The 18,733-nt window shown below is 30.1% G+C and overlaps 2 protein-coding genes across 2 annotated transcripts; both read left to right on the top strand.

The window, feature by feature from the left end:
- The first annotated feature begins 1,706 nt into the window (after window positions 1-1,706).
- LOC129293117 (agamous-like MADS-box protein AGL61) lies at window positions 1,707-2,453 on the top strand. Its single transcript, XM_054930921.1, has one exon. It carries the CDS (start codon window positions 1,749-1,751, stop codon window positions 2,451-2,453), a length of 705 nt encoding a protein of 234 aa, XP_054786896.1. The 5' UTR covers window positions 1,707-1,748.
- A 12,811-nt stretch (window positions 2,454-15,264) lies between these two features.
- On the top strand, window positions 15,265-16,884 carry LOC129293184 (uncharacterized). Its single transcript, XM_054930996.1, has one exon. The coding sequence runs from the start codon at window positions 15,347-15,349 to the stop codon at window positions 16,667-16,669; it is 1,323 nt and encodes a 440-aa protein (XP_054786971.1). The 5' UTR covers window positions 15,265-15,346; the 3' UTR covers window positions 16,670-16,884.
- The last annotated feature ends 1,849 nt before the right edge of the window (window positions 16,885-18,733 follow it).

The raw sequence follows: 18,733 nt of genomic DNA on the forward strand, positions 1-18,733 counted from the left end.
CAAAGGCACAGTAGTCAACATTGCATTGCATTGAGTAGGTCTAAAATGAAACTAAATATTTTTTATTATTGTTACTCACGGATATTTTTTTATCAGATTTTGGTTTTTTACATTCGAGTTAAGGAAAGCTTTGTTCCAAAGAGCATTAATCTTTATTACATATCCATAAATTATTGGAGTCAGCCATTCTGTTACGAGGTTGACCCATAGTACGAAATTGGGCTGAAGCCCAAAATGTCCCCTCTGAAAAGAAAACAGAGAAATCGTCAAATGAATTATGCTTTTTGTGATATCCAAAAAACAAAAAACAAAAAATGATGCTTTCTTGTGAGCCAGATGAAAAAACATAACGTACTAGATGGATGTAAATCAATAATTATCTGTCCATTAGCCTTTTTATTAAAAAAAAAAAGAGTTAAAGAAGCAAACGTGGGGGATCCAATGATGACGTGTAATGAATATGTCACTGCAACATTTCTAACACAAGAAAAACATTGTCTTCAATCAACAAGGATTGATCTAGTCAAAGAATTAAACAAATGTTTGAATTTTTATTAGAAGAATTAATGTAATAAATTGCCTCTTCTAATAAAAAGATCCCTCCATACAAGCCAAAAACCAAGAACGTTGTCTCTTAAGGAGAATTTCCAGCTCATGCTTATGATTATAATATTAAAAATTCCATTTACCAATTAACAATATCGAAAATTAAAAATTACAATTGCTTATATTAAACAACGTATTTAATGTTCCATAAATTGCAAAGAAAATATGATACGTATACGGTTTTACGGAACCCATATATATCCGACGAAACACACGTGTGGCACACGCATGAGATCATCAAGAAAAATAATTTTTTTTTCTTCATTTTGTTGAATTTCTATATATGAATTTATTCTAAATTTAAATTCCAAACAGCTTATCAACTTTCCAAGAGGAAAACGACTGTGTGATGTGAATATATATATATATATATATATATGTATGTATATATATGTATATATTTTTTAGCCTTAGTGATGTGAAGACTTATCCTTGTTCCTCGATATTTGTATGTGAAAATCTTCTCAAAGTGTGAAACTGGCATGTCATTTATTGAGTTCCTTATGGTTTTCCCTCAATTCCAGTCTGTCTTCGCTTTATTAAAAATGACTACTAAAAATGATTCATCTCGGTTTTTATTATGTTTAATTTTGAAATATTTTTATGCATTCAATTGCCATATTTTTTTGAAAAAATATTAACAAAGATATAAAAAAATACATATAGATATTTTCCTTTAATTTTTCTTTTTTCCTAAAGGATAAGTCAACAATTTTTTCTTTTATATATATATATATATATATATGAGTGCGCGGTTTTAACCTGTGATTAATGGCCTTATACTATTAAATCAAATCAAATTTAATTATTGCACAGTAATAATCATCTGAGTCAATATTCTGGCGAACATAAAAATGCTCTTAATTATATTAGGATTTTGCTAAAGTCAAAATCTGAGTTATAATGCCAAGCAGTATAAATACAGTAGAGGAGGTGCATATTTGGGTCATAAATGGAGATTGAGATTTTATAACTTCCTAATCTTGGGCTAATAATAAAAAGTAACAAATCATTAAGAAGGGACAGTCAATTAATCGGATTAATTGCAATAAACCAAATATTTAGCAGTATAAATACCAAAATGATAATCTCTCCACTCCAACATCAGTAAAATATTTTGCTTTCTTTTTTATCCTTCAAACATGAAGAGAAAGTCCAGTTCAGGTCGTCAAAAGATTCCTATTGAGAAAATACCAAAGAAAAGCCATCTCCAAGTCACATTCTCAAAGCGTCGCTCAGGTCTCTTCAAGAAAGCCAGTGAGCTATGCACACTCTGTGGCGTGGAAATAGCCATCATCGTCTTCTCTCCGGCCGACAAGGCCTTCTCCTTCGGCCACCCGGAGGTGGAATCCATCATCGACCGCTATCTCAGCCGGAACCCTCCGTCGGAATCCGGCGCTCACCCCCTGGTCGAGGCTCACCGGAATGCAAACGTCCGGGAGCTGAACATGCAGCTGACACAGCTTCTGGGACAAGTGGAGACGGAGAGGAAGAAAGGAGAAGAGATGGAGCAAGTGAGGAAGGCGAGGCAGAGACAGTTCTGGTGGGAAAACCCTATTGAAGAACTAGGGTTTGATGAGTTGCAGCAACTGGTGGTTGCAATGGAGGAACTGAAGAAGAACTTGGGGAAGATGGGGAGCAAGATGTTGATGGAGCATAATAGTTTGGCTACTGAGTCATCAGTTATGGGAATGGGAGGAACAAATGGTGGACTTGGACGTTATAATAATGATGTCTTTGAGTATAAACATGGTGCTATGAACAATATTAGTGCTGCTTCGTCCAGTAATATTCTTCTTCCACATCATGCCTATAACAATCTCAATTGTAGGCATGGATATCTATGATTGCTTTTCTTTTTAAATTTTGTGTTCTTTTTCGTTTGTTTGGAATAATAATTGTATTGCAAAACTAGCTCCTACATTGCTAGCTGTATTTTCCATTATTCTCTTCCTGGTTTCAATAAGGCTGTGTGTGTGGGATAACTATATGTATAATATTGCAAATAATGGGTCCATAAACGTTAAGCACTACAATAATTAAGATTCCAAACTGTTTTATATGGCTTTGTTTGCTGCTGTTGGAATAAGGTGAACAACTACGCTCGCTTTGTGATTAAAAGTGCCATTAAAGTAAAAACAAAAACAAAAAAAGATACTCTTTCAATTTAAAAATGTAAGGCATTTTTAACTGAATCTTATCTCTCAATAAAATAATTACCTACTTTCTAGCTAATCCTATCTTTTTATATTTATCCTTATTAAACATCCTATAATAAATATCAAGTTATTATCAATAAGGGCACTTTAAAAAAAAGATAATGATTACATCTAAAAAAATTAAGAATGCCTTATATTTTTTAACATCTAACCTCTTAAAAAATATATTTTTTAACAGAGGAAGTAACTTTTAGTCCTCAAATTTTTTTTCAATTATCGATTCCATTTCTAAAGTTTGACTTAAAACAATTTAGTTGTTATAATTTTTGACTCAACAACTAATTACTTCTTATAATCTCTTAACTTAATATAAAACAAGGGCTGAATTATAGTGAATCAAAATTTAGGGACTAAATTAATAATTAAAAATAAGTTTAGGAACTAAAAGTTATATTATTTTAAAAGATGCTGCAAAACCCTTTTTTTTCTTTTTCTTTCTTTTTTTTTTCTTTGTTTTGCAGGGTGAATGGTTTTGCCAAGCCGCCGGACCAGTTGCTCAGCTGTTTTGTTTCATAGCCTTGAAATTACTTTATTTAAGCAAAGTGTTAGATTTCGTCAATTTTTTTATTATCATGAATTTTTTTTCAAGTAAGAGAGGAAAATAGCGCGATGGATCTAAAATGAATTATTGGAAATTTGGAATCTGAACATTAATCTAGTTGTAATAGCACGGATTAACGTGGTTGAGTAATGAAGCATCAATCAGTATACAGAAAATGTTAGCCCATAAGAAAAAACAGTAGATAGAATAATCATTCATATCCTCCATATTAAGATAAAGATTCTATAACTTCCTAACCTCGGAGTAATAATTATGATCTTTTTATCTCAAGTAATAATTATGATTGAATCTCACATAAAGATTAATGAAATACACATGTCTGTAGTCCAGCTAGCAATCTTAACCATTATGAAGAGAAGAGCCAGCACTCCTGAATTGGGAGAAACTTGTATAGAATGTGTTTCTCATGCAAGTGTTAAGGTAAAATGGAAGAAATTCTAGTTAAAAAAAAAAAAAAACTTACAATTAATGTTTTAACTTGAAACAATTAAGGGAATCCGTTGTTGGTTTGTGTTGTGGTCACATAGAGGCTTAGATCAGGTGTACCATATACTCTTTGGGCCGTTAAGACAGCCCACCCTATAAACCCGGGCGGGGCGGGCCTGTGAGGCCCAAAATAGTATTCCCTGAAGCTAATACAATTATTATTGACATAATTTTTTAAACAAATTAAATATCCAGATTTGTCCTCCGTTATTATTATTTTTTTTTAACAAGAATATCAAGTTATTAATGATAGAATGAAAGCTTACAAGTAAGAGCCCAAGTTGATAAGATAGCCTAAACCCTTGGGCTCTACTGTTTGACAGATTTATCATTTATCCCATCCTTGGACGAAGAAGGAATTAGATGGAGTAGAAAGCTGTGAAAGAAAATAAGAAAAAAGAAACGTGCCTCTAATGTTTTCTTTCGAAAATTTTATCTTCAAAAGAAAACATGCCTTCTAAATTTTTCCACGTCTTTCTAACAAGAATACATTGTTATTGTGAAATTAACCATTTCCTTCTCTCTGTTTTTTTTTTTTAACCCAAATATAGATGCATAAAACATTTTCTTTCCATTCCATTTTTCCTTTTCTCCAATTTTCTTTCTTCATTTTCTCCCCTCCTCCACAGAAAAGATTATTATTCAAAATTACTACTTCTTTAGATCATAGTATATATCATTGATAACTAATTCATATTTTATAAAAAAAAATGTTAGTTAAAGCCTTATTTTCTAAAAAAATGTGGACATATTTACATTTATATCCTTAAATTTCTCTAATAACATATGCATAGTCTTTAGATATAGAGCATTTAAAGACAAGAAATGAAAAAAAAAAAAAAGCAATGGTATAAATGGTAAAAAAATTACAAAATTTACCTACAGCTTTATATTTTGAATCAAGGGGTGCTTGTAAAAACTAACTTATATCGTGATTTAGTAGGAGTATGATATAAAGCAGTATTAGCATTTTTTTTTATCAAGTAGTATTGATCTAAAATACATGACACTTTATCAAAAGTCAATAGCATTAAATTGTTCCTTTTTGACAAATATACTTTTTAATTATTTACAGATTTTTTTTTATTTGAGCCAATCATATTTAAAATATGATTGAGTATTAAATATAAATATGTCTTTCGAACCTTATATACAAATGTCTTTAATTAGAAGTATGTATGATCAACTGGGAGAGAGCAAGGCAAACTAGAGACAGGAAGAAATCATAAAGGCATAACTACTAGGAATGATGCTGATGAACTCATGAACACCTCCTGCTAAGGTTGTCGAGCCTCTCCTGCCAAGGATGCGCATCTCCATCTGGAAATGAGGTGGATGCGCAAGTCCGGACAGCAGAAGCCACGTGTCTGACATTATTAATCCTTATTTTCTACTCCATTAAGGAGAGCCTTCTCTTTATTATGCTTCTGCCTTTTCTAAGCAATTTCACTTCATCATTATATGCGTTTAATCAAATCCTATCTCCCAGGCAAAAACCAATTGAGTGCTAAATGTCTTGATCGCAGAGGCCACGCCTTTGAAGGAATTCGATTTGCTTTTTCTAATGAGTGTCCTGTGCAATCAATGAGATGGATATAATAAAAAAGATTAGTTTCTCAGATAAATCAAAATTAAACTAAAATTTTTATTAAAAGATATGCTTATATTTAATATTTAATTGTACTTCAAATAAAATTATTTTTAATAAAAGAATATTGAATTTATGAGTAAATAAAATTCTAAACTCTTACTCAAAAATCACAAAATTATTTTTAATAAAAGAATATTGAATTTATGAGTAAATAAGATTCTAAACTCTTACTCAAAAATCACCTGAACCTTAAATTTTTAAAATATATAAAATAAACTCTAAACTTTTAAATTCATAATAAAATATACTTTGACTATTAATTTTTTTAATATTGTTACTGTTTATGTGGGGTACTATTTATTGTGGGCCCCAGTTAATGTTGACGTGTCATTGTGAATTAACATCATAGACCCTAAACTATTATGTTCGTAGTGCTCTGGACCTTAAATTTTAAAAGTTTGAACAAATTACCTCCACCATTTATGTATAGAACGTTGACTATTATATGGACTAAATTAGTCTTAGTATGGTTCACTGTGGTGAATGCATCGTTAGTCATAGCGAACGACCTATAATTTTATAAAATGACATTTTTTGCCCTTTTTTTGGCAATGTTTTCCAAGCAATTGATATCTCATGCTTCTATATAGTTTATAACTTTAATTTAATATTATTTTGAATAATGTTTATTTATTTAATGGTGAAAACTTTGGATTCCATTTAAAAAGAAATTTAAATATTAGATAATTTTAATTAATTGATTAATTTGATTTTTCAATTTATTGAGAAATCATTGACTTTTGCATTAATTGTCTGTAAAATCCTATAATAATTAAACTTCTTTTCAAATGAAATCCCAAATTTTCACACTAACAAATAAATAAATAAACATTATTTAAAATAATATTAAATTAGAGTTATAAAGTATACGAAAGTATGAGATACTAATTGTTTGAAAATTATTGTAAAAAAAAGAGGCAAAGATGTCATTTCATAAAATTATAGATCATTCATCATAGCCAATGATGCATTCACTATGGTGAATCATACTGAGATTAATTTAGTTTACATAATAATTAACATTTTATATATAAATAGTGAAAATAATTTACTTAAAATTTTAAAATTCAAGGTCCAAAACGCTACTAACATAATAGTTCAGGATTCAAAATACTACTAACGTAATAGTTTAAGATCTGTGATGTTAATTTATAATAACACGTCAGCATTAATTGAAATCCATGATAAATAGTACCTGTGTGAATAGTAATGATGTTAATAAAATTAACGGTCAAAATTTCTTTTATTATAAATTTAAAAATTTAAAATTTATTTTATAAATTTTAAAAGTTCATGATTTAAAATAATTTTTAAATATGAGTTAAAATTTTATTTACTGAATATTTATGAGCAATCAAAATGACTGTTATGTGCAGTCTGCTAAATCATTATTCCCACTCCTGTGGTTCTGTTTCTTGGTTTTTGAATCAACGATCCGCCATACCCTGCTTTGATACTTGATAGAACTGCGAGAATATTAATATCAAACTTTTGAGATTCTCATATTACAATAACAACAAAATTATAGAAGGGAAACAATTTTGGCCAAACATTTTGATGTCTGGCAAAGAGATGCTGCTAAAAGATGGATCATAACACAACAGCGAGCAAGAATCGAATATGATTTTTTTTTTTCGGCCAACAAGAATCAAATATGGTAAAATCAGAATAAAAAATCAGCTCGATTTTGTCCAGTTTGACCGATTGCTGCTTACTTCAGCCAGATTTTGATTAGTTGTTGAGCACTCCACTCCACTAATAAGATCAAATTAAAAAAAAAAATGGTATATTTTTTAAGAACTGAAAAGTTAATTTAATATCAAGACAGCTCTTGCAAAGGTGATTCAAGTTTTACCAATGTTAAAGAAAAAGTTGATTCAGTGGAACCCAGTAACATTTAACTATATTTGTGTTAGCTAACATTAAAAATAGTGTTTTCGGATTCCAGTCTGTGCTGTGTTACCAGATGATTTCTTCACAATGAAGGCTATGTTGAAATCAAAGAGAATTGACGCTAATAATTAATAAAAGAATGAGATTATTACTTCGATTAAGATTAAATTAAATATTTTTTAAATTTATGTAAGTTATACAAATTTTTTATTTTGAAATATATAATCTGGTTGACGGGGATAAAAAGCAGAGAGAAGAATAGAATCTAGTCTGAAGCTTAGCCCATGCATAATTTTTATTTTTTGTATTAATATATTTTTATATCACTACTGATTGTTATTTTATTAAAACATAATTAAATATACATGAATGTAAAAGATTTTATTTAAAAGATCGGCACCACTTTTATACAAGTTATAAAAAAAACTGTAAAAATTGTATATGGATATATATGAATTTGAGTCAAATTCATTGTTTGAATAGTTAAAAATGTATGAATTTGAATTTGACCCAAATTTAAATTCAAGTTTTAACTCAATCTTTTTGTAATTTAAAACTATTTTTAAACCTCTATTATTTCAAATCATAATTCAATTTCTTTTATAATTTGATCAGGGTTGGATCGCAGCTGCCCACCGAGATTGCACAGGCAATGCCAATCGAGATTAGCTGGACGACTTTTATTGAGACCAAGCCACTCGCATTAGTAAGGATTGGAGTGCAGGTGACAATCCATATTCCATCTTGGGCGACAATTTAAAAAAAAACACAAAAAATTAACATTGAATTTTATAAGATTCAAGAAGTTGCAACTTACTCTCTTGGATTCGCAACTTTATTTACTATGATTTATAATTCTATATTCTAATTTTGTTTATGAACATAATTTCAACATTTATTTTTCTCATGAAAAATTACTAGTTCAATTTCAAGAATATGCAATCTACTTTATCTAATATGCAATTTCATTTACCTTAGTTTATAACTTGAGTTCCAAATTCTATTTAGAAATTTATAAATGAAATTAATATTAAAATTTTTTATTCATAAATAAAATTGAGATATAAAGTTACAAATCATGATAATGAAGTTGCAAATAGATGACAAAAATATATCAATTAAACTCAAGGTTAAAATCTTGCATTTTTAAATAAAATTTGAAACTCGAGATTCAAATTAAGCTAAATAAAATTACAAATTATTGAGAGTAAATTGCAAACTCTTAAAATTGAATAAGCAATTTCTTATGAAAAAATAAATATTGATATTGTATTTATAAATAAAATTAAAATATAAAGTTGAAAATCATGGTAGGTAAAGTTACAAATTCAAAAAAGTAAGCTGCAAATTCCTAAAGATGAATAAATAATCTTATAAAACTTGATGTTAAAATTTTTAGTTTTATAAAAAAATTGTATTCTTGAATTAAATTGAGAAATTAAATTATAAATTAAAGAAAAAAATTAAAAATTTTAGAAAATATGTTATAAATTTATAAATTTAAAAGTTTTTCAAAAGATTAACATAATTTTTTTTTTGTATTTTAAAATTCGTTAAAATCTTATTGGGATAAAATAGTTGTTTTGGAATTTAAGTGTCGTCCTCCCCCGTTCTATTACAATTTGAATAAATAAAAAAAAACACTATATCTTATTCTATTTGTATTCATCATAATTAAAAATTAAAAATATAACTAGCTTTCTAGGTCTGTCATCCACTCATCCTAGATATCTATCATCATACTTCCGTTTCCCACATGCACGTGCAGGTTCACGTGGAAGCTGAAATATTTAACTTTTTTTTTTTTGTCTTATAAGATCCAACCAGAAATTCAGATTTACAGCGTCAGAAAAGAAAAGTCCAGAACAAAGATTCCATCTCACCACCGCACGCCGCACACTACGTGGGTCCCACCTATCCCTCTCTACGTGGCCCCTACCAAATAAATAATAATATCCCCCTCCAAATTTAACATGTTTCGTAATTATAAAGTAAATTGTCTTGTCCTAGCCCAAATCAAGTACTAATTGCATTACATTTTTAAAATGAAATAAAAATCATCCCATATTGTTTTTTACGGGAAAAAAATCATTGATTCTAACAGAAGAGGTTATGGCTGTTTAAATGAGTGTTATGAATTTAAATCTGTATAAATAAAAAAATATATTTAAAAGAGTTACAATTAATTAAATTCGATAATGTTTGAACACGATGTAATCAAATATTTATATAAAAAATGAAATATTAAAATGAATGTTAGTCATGTATGGCTAATATAAGAAATCTGAGATTTAGTTATGTATTAACATTTTCATTGTTCTAAAAAAATGTTTAGTAAAATCTTACTCCTCGATTTAAAAATATAAGACATTTTTTAAAAGTTAGATGTTAAAAATGTAAGGTATTTTTAGTCTTATGAGGTATAGTCATTGACTTTTTTTTAAAAGTGCCCATATTAATAATAATTTTATTTATTATTGGGTGTTTAATAGAGATAAATATAAAAAGATAGGATTAGTTGAAAAGTAAGTAATTACTTTATTGAGATGAATTTGGTTAAAAATACCTTACATTTTTAAATTGAGAGAATAATTTTTTTAAAGAATTAACATAGTATAAATTTTTTAAAAGTCTTCCATTAACAAAACAAATAGAAAAGCTTGATAGATGGAAAAGTCCATAACATAACATAGCACATTTGTTTATAAAAAATGAATTGTAAATAATGGATACTTAAATTGTAAATTTTAAAAGATAAATTATAAATTATACTAATTTTTTAAAACGTAACTCGTATAAAACCAGAGGGAGTATGTAATGTCAAAAACAAATCTTAGACCGTAGTTATGTAATTCCATTTCGTGTCATTTTTTCATAAAAAAAAAATCGTAAATAAGTTTGCTTAATTTATAAAATAAACATACGAATTTTAAAGTCTTGAATTAAGAAAAAATAGAAAACCTTGATAGATGTGGGTAACATGGCACATTCATGAATTTTAAGAGAGGAGTTGCAGGAGTAAATCTGAGAAAATAAAATGGAAATGACACCAGATTTATGTGAAAGAAGGAATAACATGTGCTGGAAGGATAAAGATTGGAAAAAATGATGCAGTGAGTGTTATCTCTGGAGACTAGGGTGGGGCCCACGAGAGAGAGAGAAGGAGGAGGAGGGAAGTGGAAGGAATAGAGGAAACAGCTGTGGGAAGGAGGAGGGACAGGGAGTTAGGCGCAAGGGAAGCGAAGGCGACGTGAACAAGAGGATACAGCCAGCTTTCGCTCTTTCTTTGCTGGCCACTTCCCCTACCTCTCCCCTGTCCCTTCAACTTCCATCTCATCTTCTTCCTTTCCTTTCACGTAACCCAACTCCGTAGTCATCATCATTCATAATTCATAATTTTTTTTAAATTCATGACCCTGATAATTTGTATAAAGAAATTAAGATTTAGTCATCTTTAAAGTTAAGAGATTTTTAGATTTATTCGAGAGAACATTAAAAATTATAATATTAAAATTGTCACAAAATATTCATTAAATTAAGTGATCGGCATATTTATTTACTTATCTATAAATATAATCAAAAATAATCATATAATTTTTCAAAATGAAATCTTTGAGATTTTTCTGATAATGTTAGATAAAAAATGACTTATAGAATAGTTGTAGCTAATGAGAGATAATGCTCCCTTCAAGTCTCAATAAATGTTGACTCCAGATAATTTTTTCTTTTAGCAAAGGTTAAGGCCTTCGTAGATTCCTATAAATCCATTTGCTTCGTTGGGTTGATAGCTAAAACGCTTGGAAAATCTTTTGATCTAATTTTTTTTATCGATGATGCCTCCAAAAACAATAACACTATTAATGTTAACTAAATTGTTGATGTTGAGTTTAACCCATCTAAATTCAGGTGGGCTCCAATTAACATCATAATCAATGCTTCTTTTATTCAAGCAGTTAATTTTGAATAGAAGTTTTGTATTTTTAATTTGTTAATTGCTGAAGGAGGCAATGTCGTGTCCAGGGTTCATTTTCTTTTCAAGACGCTATTACAATCAGGTTTTAAATATAAATATAAATTATTTTTTATAAGTAGAATGGTGCGCGAGACTTGTGAGTAATTAATTTTTTATTTGAAATCTATGTATAACTCTTTTTTTTATTAGGAAAAATATCAATAAAAATTTTTAAAAGAATTTAATATTTTATAAATATATCCAACAAGTAAATTACATTAACAAATTAACAAGTAAATATATTATTTAATAAGTATTCAATTTGGCTAAATCCTTGTTAGATATTAAATTTTTTTTAGAAGGTCCTTCGTTAGTATTCTCCTAATAATTGAATAATTGCAGGAGGTTATTCACTAAAAAAGCATGAATTTGGACGCCATTGGTGTTGCAGAGATACAAATATCAATACACGATATCATATTATTAAGTTGAATTTGAACATTGTAGCACTCAATTTTGAAAATTTTATTGACTAGTTTAAAGTTTTAAACATTATTTAAAAAGAATTGAATCTCTTCCTCTCAACAAAACAACTATTGGTTAATACATTTAACCTTTCAATTTTATCATTTATCATGATGTTGATATATACATATAAGTTTTCATGAATAATGATATAAACAATTAATAATAATTAAACATTATATAAATATGTGACGTAAGGGTAGGCTTGGGGAACAAGTTACCTTGACTCTTATGAACAAACATAGCCATTAAGTTCTGAACCCTAGTTAAAGCCATATTTCTTTCATATGGAGTCATTTGCAAATTTTATCCCTAATAATCAAAGTTTCTGGGACGGGCTCGTAATTAAAACCTTTTTAATCTTGAAAAAACTACAATACAAATAACTGAATTAGATATTGGCAATTGTGATAATTGAAATTTTAAAAAGTATAAATGAAAATACAACATAGCACAAGGATGCAAAGTGAAACGACTAGAACTGTGGTATATGGGCACGTCGAGTGTGACAAGGAAGAAGACAAGTGAGAGAGATTGGAAATAAAAAATTAAAATAAAAAACTTATATGGGTTAATTTTAGTCGAGTTTCTTTTTTCTAGGACTTTAATTTTAAACTTAAACCCAAAAGCTCTTTTTTTTTGGTAGAAAAAACTCTTTTCCCCCCTTTTTACATTCCCCTCATTTTCCAAGCCTGATTGCACCCAGTAATATAAGAAAAAATAGGTTAAAGCAATTATATAGTTATAAATGACAAAAAATTAATATTTTGTCTCTGAAATTTAGTTTTTTTTTAACCAAATTTCAAAGAAGCTAAGTTGATGGCTAGCATCTTTTAAATGACAATTTTGAAGAGGGTGGTACATTATTATCAAGGTCGATATTTTGTCACGTTAATTGAAATTTGAAGATTATGTCAAGATTCGTTGAGAGAATTATCATTTGATGTGGCAATTACGACGACTCGGCATTTGCTTACTAACTAACTAGGAGTGAAACGGCGATTTTGAATTAGTTTCAGGAAAAAAAAAATGATCTTATATATTTAACTTCATATTTTATAATTATTTTAAATAATATGAACGAAAATTTTAAACAAAATAAACATTATAAGTTTATAACTGAAGATCTCGAATTTAAATTTAGATTCTAATCTTTTATGAAATATTTTTAAAATTTTGAAGTTTTCATCACGAATAGTCTTTTTACCCAAGTATAGAAAAATTCCGCCAAGTGTTTCTGATCTTTTTCCTATTATGACACCCAGAGTCCCACCCAGATCATGTCGCATCGATACAGTTCAGCAACGGACTATACGGATTAGACTTTCATCAAGGAAAATCAACATGGATTAGCATGCAAACCAATTATATGTTGTTTGGGTGTCTTTTTTGAGTAAAATTAACTTTCATTAGCACTGCATGATTTGATGTTTTAAGGGAGGCAAGAATAACAACAAGAAAAGGATAATCAAAATGTTAAATCAATGTAAAAAAGGGGGGGGATAACAGTTGAGTTTTAAAAATATCAATTTAATAACAATTATTTATTTTATATTTTTTATATAACATATTCAAAAACTAATTTTGCCCCACACCACGATTTCAAATGCTTAATTTTTTTTATAAAATTAATTTTGCTCCTGAAAAAATTTCTTAACTTTATTATTTGTATAATTAAATCCTATATGCATTGGGTTCGCAACTCCTGGTGGGGGATTGAGTTCTTGTCCAAAATTTTGTACAGCTTCACAAATTTATGTTAGGCAGACTTGCGACTATCTATTACACCTAAAACAAAAAATGGAAGCACATTGTCAACTTAATAATTAAACCAAAGCAAAGAATCATTGATGATTAGGTTGATTCAGCTTGAGGGAATTACGTGCCCTTTGGACATAATTGGCACTTCCTACCTAATTTTATCATAAACAACCGCAATACAAGGAAACAACACATCCGATGATTTGAATTCGAATACATTATTAATGTTGATGGTCACATTTTCAGCTCACTATTTATACTACATTCTTACCAAATTATAATATGTTTTTAGATGATATTCAACGTCCAAAATATAATATATTATGATACAAATAAGGTTTTATTAATGATAGGGATAATGACAAGTAAACACATTATAAGAATATTAATATTACATTAGAAACTTTAATACTAAAATATGGTAGAAGAGACACTGAAATTTGAAAAGTCAGTGTTAAAAAATTTTAATTTAATATTAATATTTTACAAATTTCTTATTTGTCATTCTTCCTTAATGATATCTTTTCAAATTTATCTTTCCCATTATATTTGTTCATTTTTTACTTTTTAAAATAAAATATTAAATAAAAGTTATTTTTAAAAAAATTATATTTTTTAAAAATAAAATTATACAACATATTAATAAATTTTATTGATACATGTGATTTTATATGAAAATGCTTTATAAGTTGGGGAGAGTGTATTCAAATCTCTCACATAAACCAATTCAATGAAGCTTTCTATAATTGTCCAAGAACATATTTTTATCCATTCTGCATTTTGCTTTTTAGAGAAAAATATTTTTTCAAAAAAAAAAAAAAATAAAAGTCTAAAGTCTTATTCCCCCACATATTTAGCATAAAGTTGAAATAATATAAAACAATACTCCCCCGTCTCAAATTATAAATATTTTAGATAAAATCTCATATATTAATAAATTTATTAAATATACTTAACAACTTTATCTTTTTAAAAAAAACTTTCAAAAATACCATAATTAATATATTAAAAAGAAAAAAGATGAAAATTAATTATAGAGAGAAAAATAATAATATAAAATTGATGCATTTAATTATTAATTTAAAAATATCTTATAATTTAGGATGAAAGAAGTATTAAATTTATCAAAATCATTGAATTTATGAAGCTTTTAATACGGTTCAAAATAAATATCATCCATTTGAAAACTTTTTTATTTTTTTAAATTGCGCAAGAATGGAGATAAATATCACTAAAGAAACTCACTGGTCAAATCTAATCAAATCCAAATTATCACTCAATTTGATTCACTTCAACGCATTTCACGTTTCTGCTCAATAAAACGTGGGATTCAATTCAAGTCATTCTTGTGGTAAAAAAAATTCAAGTCATCCAATTCAACTCAAAAACATTTAAACGGGCTACTTGCAAAGCTACAATTAAAAAAAAAATTGTAATATACGAAGATCAGTTCAAAAAATGCCAACTTGCAATGGGACCCACAGTGTTTTCCAACATATCAAAAAGTTAACGAAAAATCCTCCAACTTACAGGCTGTCTCATTCGGGTTGCCTGCACAACAACTGTCTTCTTTCTTCTCACCAGACTCTTATAAGCGCGGCTTCCTTTGCCTCTCCCTTTCATATTATACCCAGCAACGATAGTTCAAATCCTCTCTTCACCGTTGTCTCACTCGCCGGAAATCCCACGAGATGGATCCGTGTCCTTATATTCGGATCCTCGTCGGAAACTTGGCCATCAAATCTCCGGCCTCCACCAAGCCTTCGTCTTTCTCCGGCCAAGTTCATCCTTCTACTTCTCCTCCTTGCTTCTGTAAGATCAAGCTCAAGGACTTCAAATCCTTCGATCACCAGTACGCCACCGTTCCTCTTGTCTCGCATGACGCCGGCGACTCTCAACCTCACTCCCTAGCTGCTTCATTCGACTTGAGCAAGCCCCTGATCGACAAGCTTCTGAAATCGTCCAAAATCCCTCTCCTGAGGATTTCCGTTTACAAGGGTCGGATAATTACATCGGCGTTTGGCTTCAGCACCGCCAAGTTATTGGGGAAAATTTCTGTGCCCTTGGATCTTACTTTGGCTGAGTCTCGCGCTTGTATGTTTCAGAATGGTTGGGTCTCCCTGGGTGAGAAGAAAAAGGTATCGTCGGAGCAGTTATTGCACTTGACTGTCCGGGCTGAACCGGACCCGAGATTCGTGTTTCGGTTCGACGGCGAACCAGAGTGTAGCCCGCAGGTGTTTCAAATCCAAGGAAATGTAAAACAGCCCGTTTTCACTTGCAAGTTCAGTTTCAGGGATCGAAATTTGGCTTCTAGGTCATCTATAGCAGAGCCAAGCAATTCAAAAGGCTGGTTGCACTCGCTGAAATCTCAGAAGGACCAATCTCCGGAGCGCAAAGGATGGTCCATTACGATTCACGACCTATCCGGTTCCCCTGTAGCGGCCGCCTCGATGGTCACGCCGTTCGTCCCCTCCCCCGGCACCCACCGGGTCAGCCGGTCCAACCCAGGCGCATGGCTTATCCTTCAACCCGGCGGCGACGGCACCTGGAAGCCTTGGGGGCGACTCGAGGCTTGGCGCGAACAGAACAGTTCCAATTCGGTGGGTTTCAAGTTCGAGGTGCTTCCGGCCACCGCTGAACCGGTGGCACTCGCCGGTTCAACCATCAGCGCCATAAATGGTGGAAAATTCACAATTGATGTTACCTCTGGGGTCACACCAGTCAACAGCCCACACGGAAGCTGGGATTTGGGATCCGGGTCGAGATCAAGGTCGGGTTCTGGATCGGGGTCGGAATTCGGGTTGGAGAAGCAACTATTTTACCAGGGATTTGTGATGTCGGCTACGGTGGACGGAGAGGGGAAGCGGAGTAAACCAGAGGTGGAAGTTGGGGTTCAGCACGTGACTTGCACTGAGGACGCGGCGGCGTTTGTGGCTCTTGCGGCAGCCATGGATTTGAGCTTGGATGCATGCAAGTTGTTCTCTCAGAAGCTCCGAAAGGAATTGAGGCAGTAGATTCATGTGCCTGTCGTTTTACTGGAAATTGTGTCGTTTAGGCAACGAGTTCTCTCTTTTTGGCAACTAACATCGTTTTGATCGATTAATTACCTAGATTTTTTTCCTGGCATTTTTTGAGTGACAATGTACAGCTATTGCGGCAAAACCCAAAAAAAAAAAAAAATGTACAGTGAAATTGAAATGCAGGATCTGGTTTTAATTCCTTTTGTTCATATATTATCTTCCGAATTTGATTCATGTTTGGCCGACAAATCATGTTTTGTTACATCTGTATTCTATTTGTTCGATGCGTTTTTATTATGTTTTTATGTACTTCAGTAGGGTGTAAGATGAAAAGAATGAGAATCCTTTGTTCATTTTGGCCTGAAGGGCAAGAATTTATGAGATCAAACTATTTCATTTACGAGAATATAAAATAAATTATAATATAATATTACCTACCTCTTTAAAATAATTTACACGGAGCTGACTGAGCTTGGCATTCAGAGTACCTTTTTATGGATTGAGACTTTGTTAGGAATCCATTAGTTTTGAAAGGAGGGGAACAAAATGTTTAAGGTATATGTTAAGGAATGATCCCGGGTTATGTTGATGCACTGCCTTCATGCTTTCATTTCAATTTTTCGAGAATCAACTCTGATCAAATTTTTATCATTAGCTCTCTATTAAATGTTGGAGAAAAAAAATATGTATTTAAAATATGTATATTTAATAAAGAAAAAATTATTAAATTTTTAAATAGAATTAATAAATTTCAATTTTTTTTATTTTAATAAAATATGTTAAAAGTGATTTATAAACGGGATCTAAAGAATATTAATTTTGTCAACTAATTGTATTATTATTTCAAGTAATTAATACAATAGCCAATTTTAAAAAGGTGTTATAGTCTTTTAAATACAGGCATAGATTAAGGGGTATAGATGTGTGAAATTGATCAGATAGAAAGAGAGAGATAATAATGTGAAGAATAGGAAGCATGTGGCTCTTGAAAAAATATCATAGAAAACGATAATGCATGCCCTTAGTGTGTCCGAATACATTGTAGCTTTATAAGTGTTCGTCGTTCCCCAGCCAAGCATATACATTTGAAATATGGTCCACACATACAAACGCACTAAATTAAAAATCGAAATTATCGACACGCACAACTCCGCTTTTCAATCAGTTCACTATTTTGTATTTAAATAATCCTTTTCATATAGGTTTTCAAGGATCTCATTTATCACATTCATATTCATATTCGTAGTATTATAAATCCTGTCAATCCGTATCTCACCAATTAAACCAGTAAATTAATAAACTAGTATGTGAACTGATTAAATGAATTTTTTGTTTGTTTATGAAAGTATAATCAAAATTTGATTTCAATTTTACCTATTCATTATTGAATCAGTATTTTGATTGATTTAATAATAACTAATCCCATTTTTAATACCTTTCACTGTTCTTATTCTCTCGTAATAGGATGACAAAGCCGAAGTCTATGTGGCACAGTGGCATCAAATCCTCATCATAAAAAGGGCGTTATATCTAGACAAACCAAACTTAAAGTGGAATACATTGCTTATGTGTTAGTTTGTAGGTCACGGAAAGAAAAAGAAGAAAATCAAGAAATAAAACCTTAGGACAATAATAAGCTTTGTCCTGAGATTAATTACATTATAATATCATTATTTGCGCTTTATTAACATTGTTGTCGTTATTATTTAATGACATTTAATTTCTTATTATGTTTATGTGTTAAAACGAAGACATGAGAATATTTTTAGTACAGATTGAGAGACTTTAGTGACCAAAAGGTGAGCTGATGACAGCAAGACACCAACGGGGGAGGTTTGAAGTCTAAAACATGGGCCATGCCCAAAGGACTCTTTTTAGTTTTTAACTTTTTAAATTTGGATGTTATGAGTGTTACCATTATTTTCATAATTAATTATTGAATATGTTAATTTCTTACAATATAATAAATTCTTGTTAAAAGAAGCACGTATGTGACTCAAGTAAAATTATTTTTATTATAGAAATACATATAAATAATAAAAAATTATTAAATGTTGA

This window comes from Prosopis cineraria, unplaced genomic scaffold, assembly GCF_029017545.1.
Source record: "Prosopis cineraria cultivar Desert tree isolate PC_DT_omini unplaced genomic scaffold, ASM2901754v1 PC14, whole genome shotgun sequence".
Classification (NCBI taxonomy): Eukaryota; Viridiplantae; Streptophyta; class Magnoliopsida; order Fabales; family Fabaceae; genus Prosopis; species Prosopis cineraria.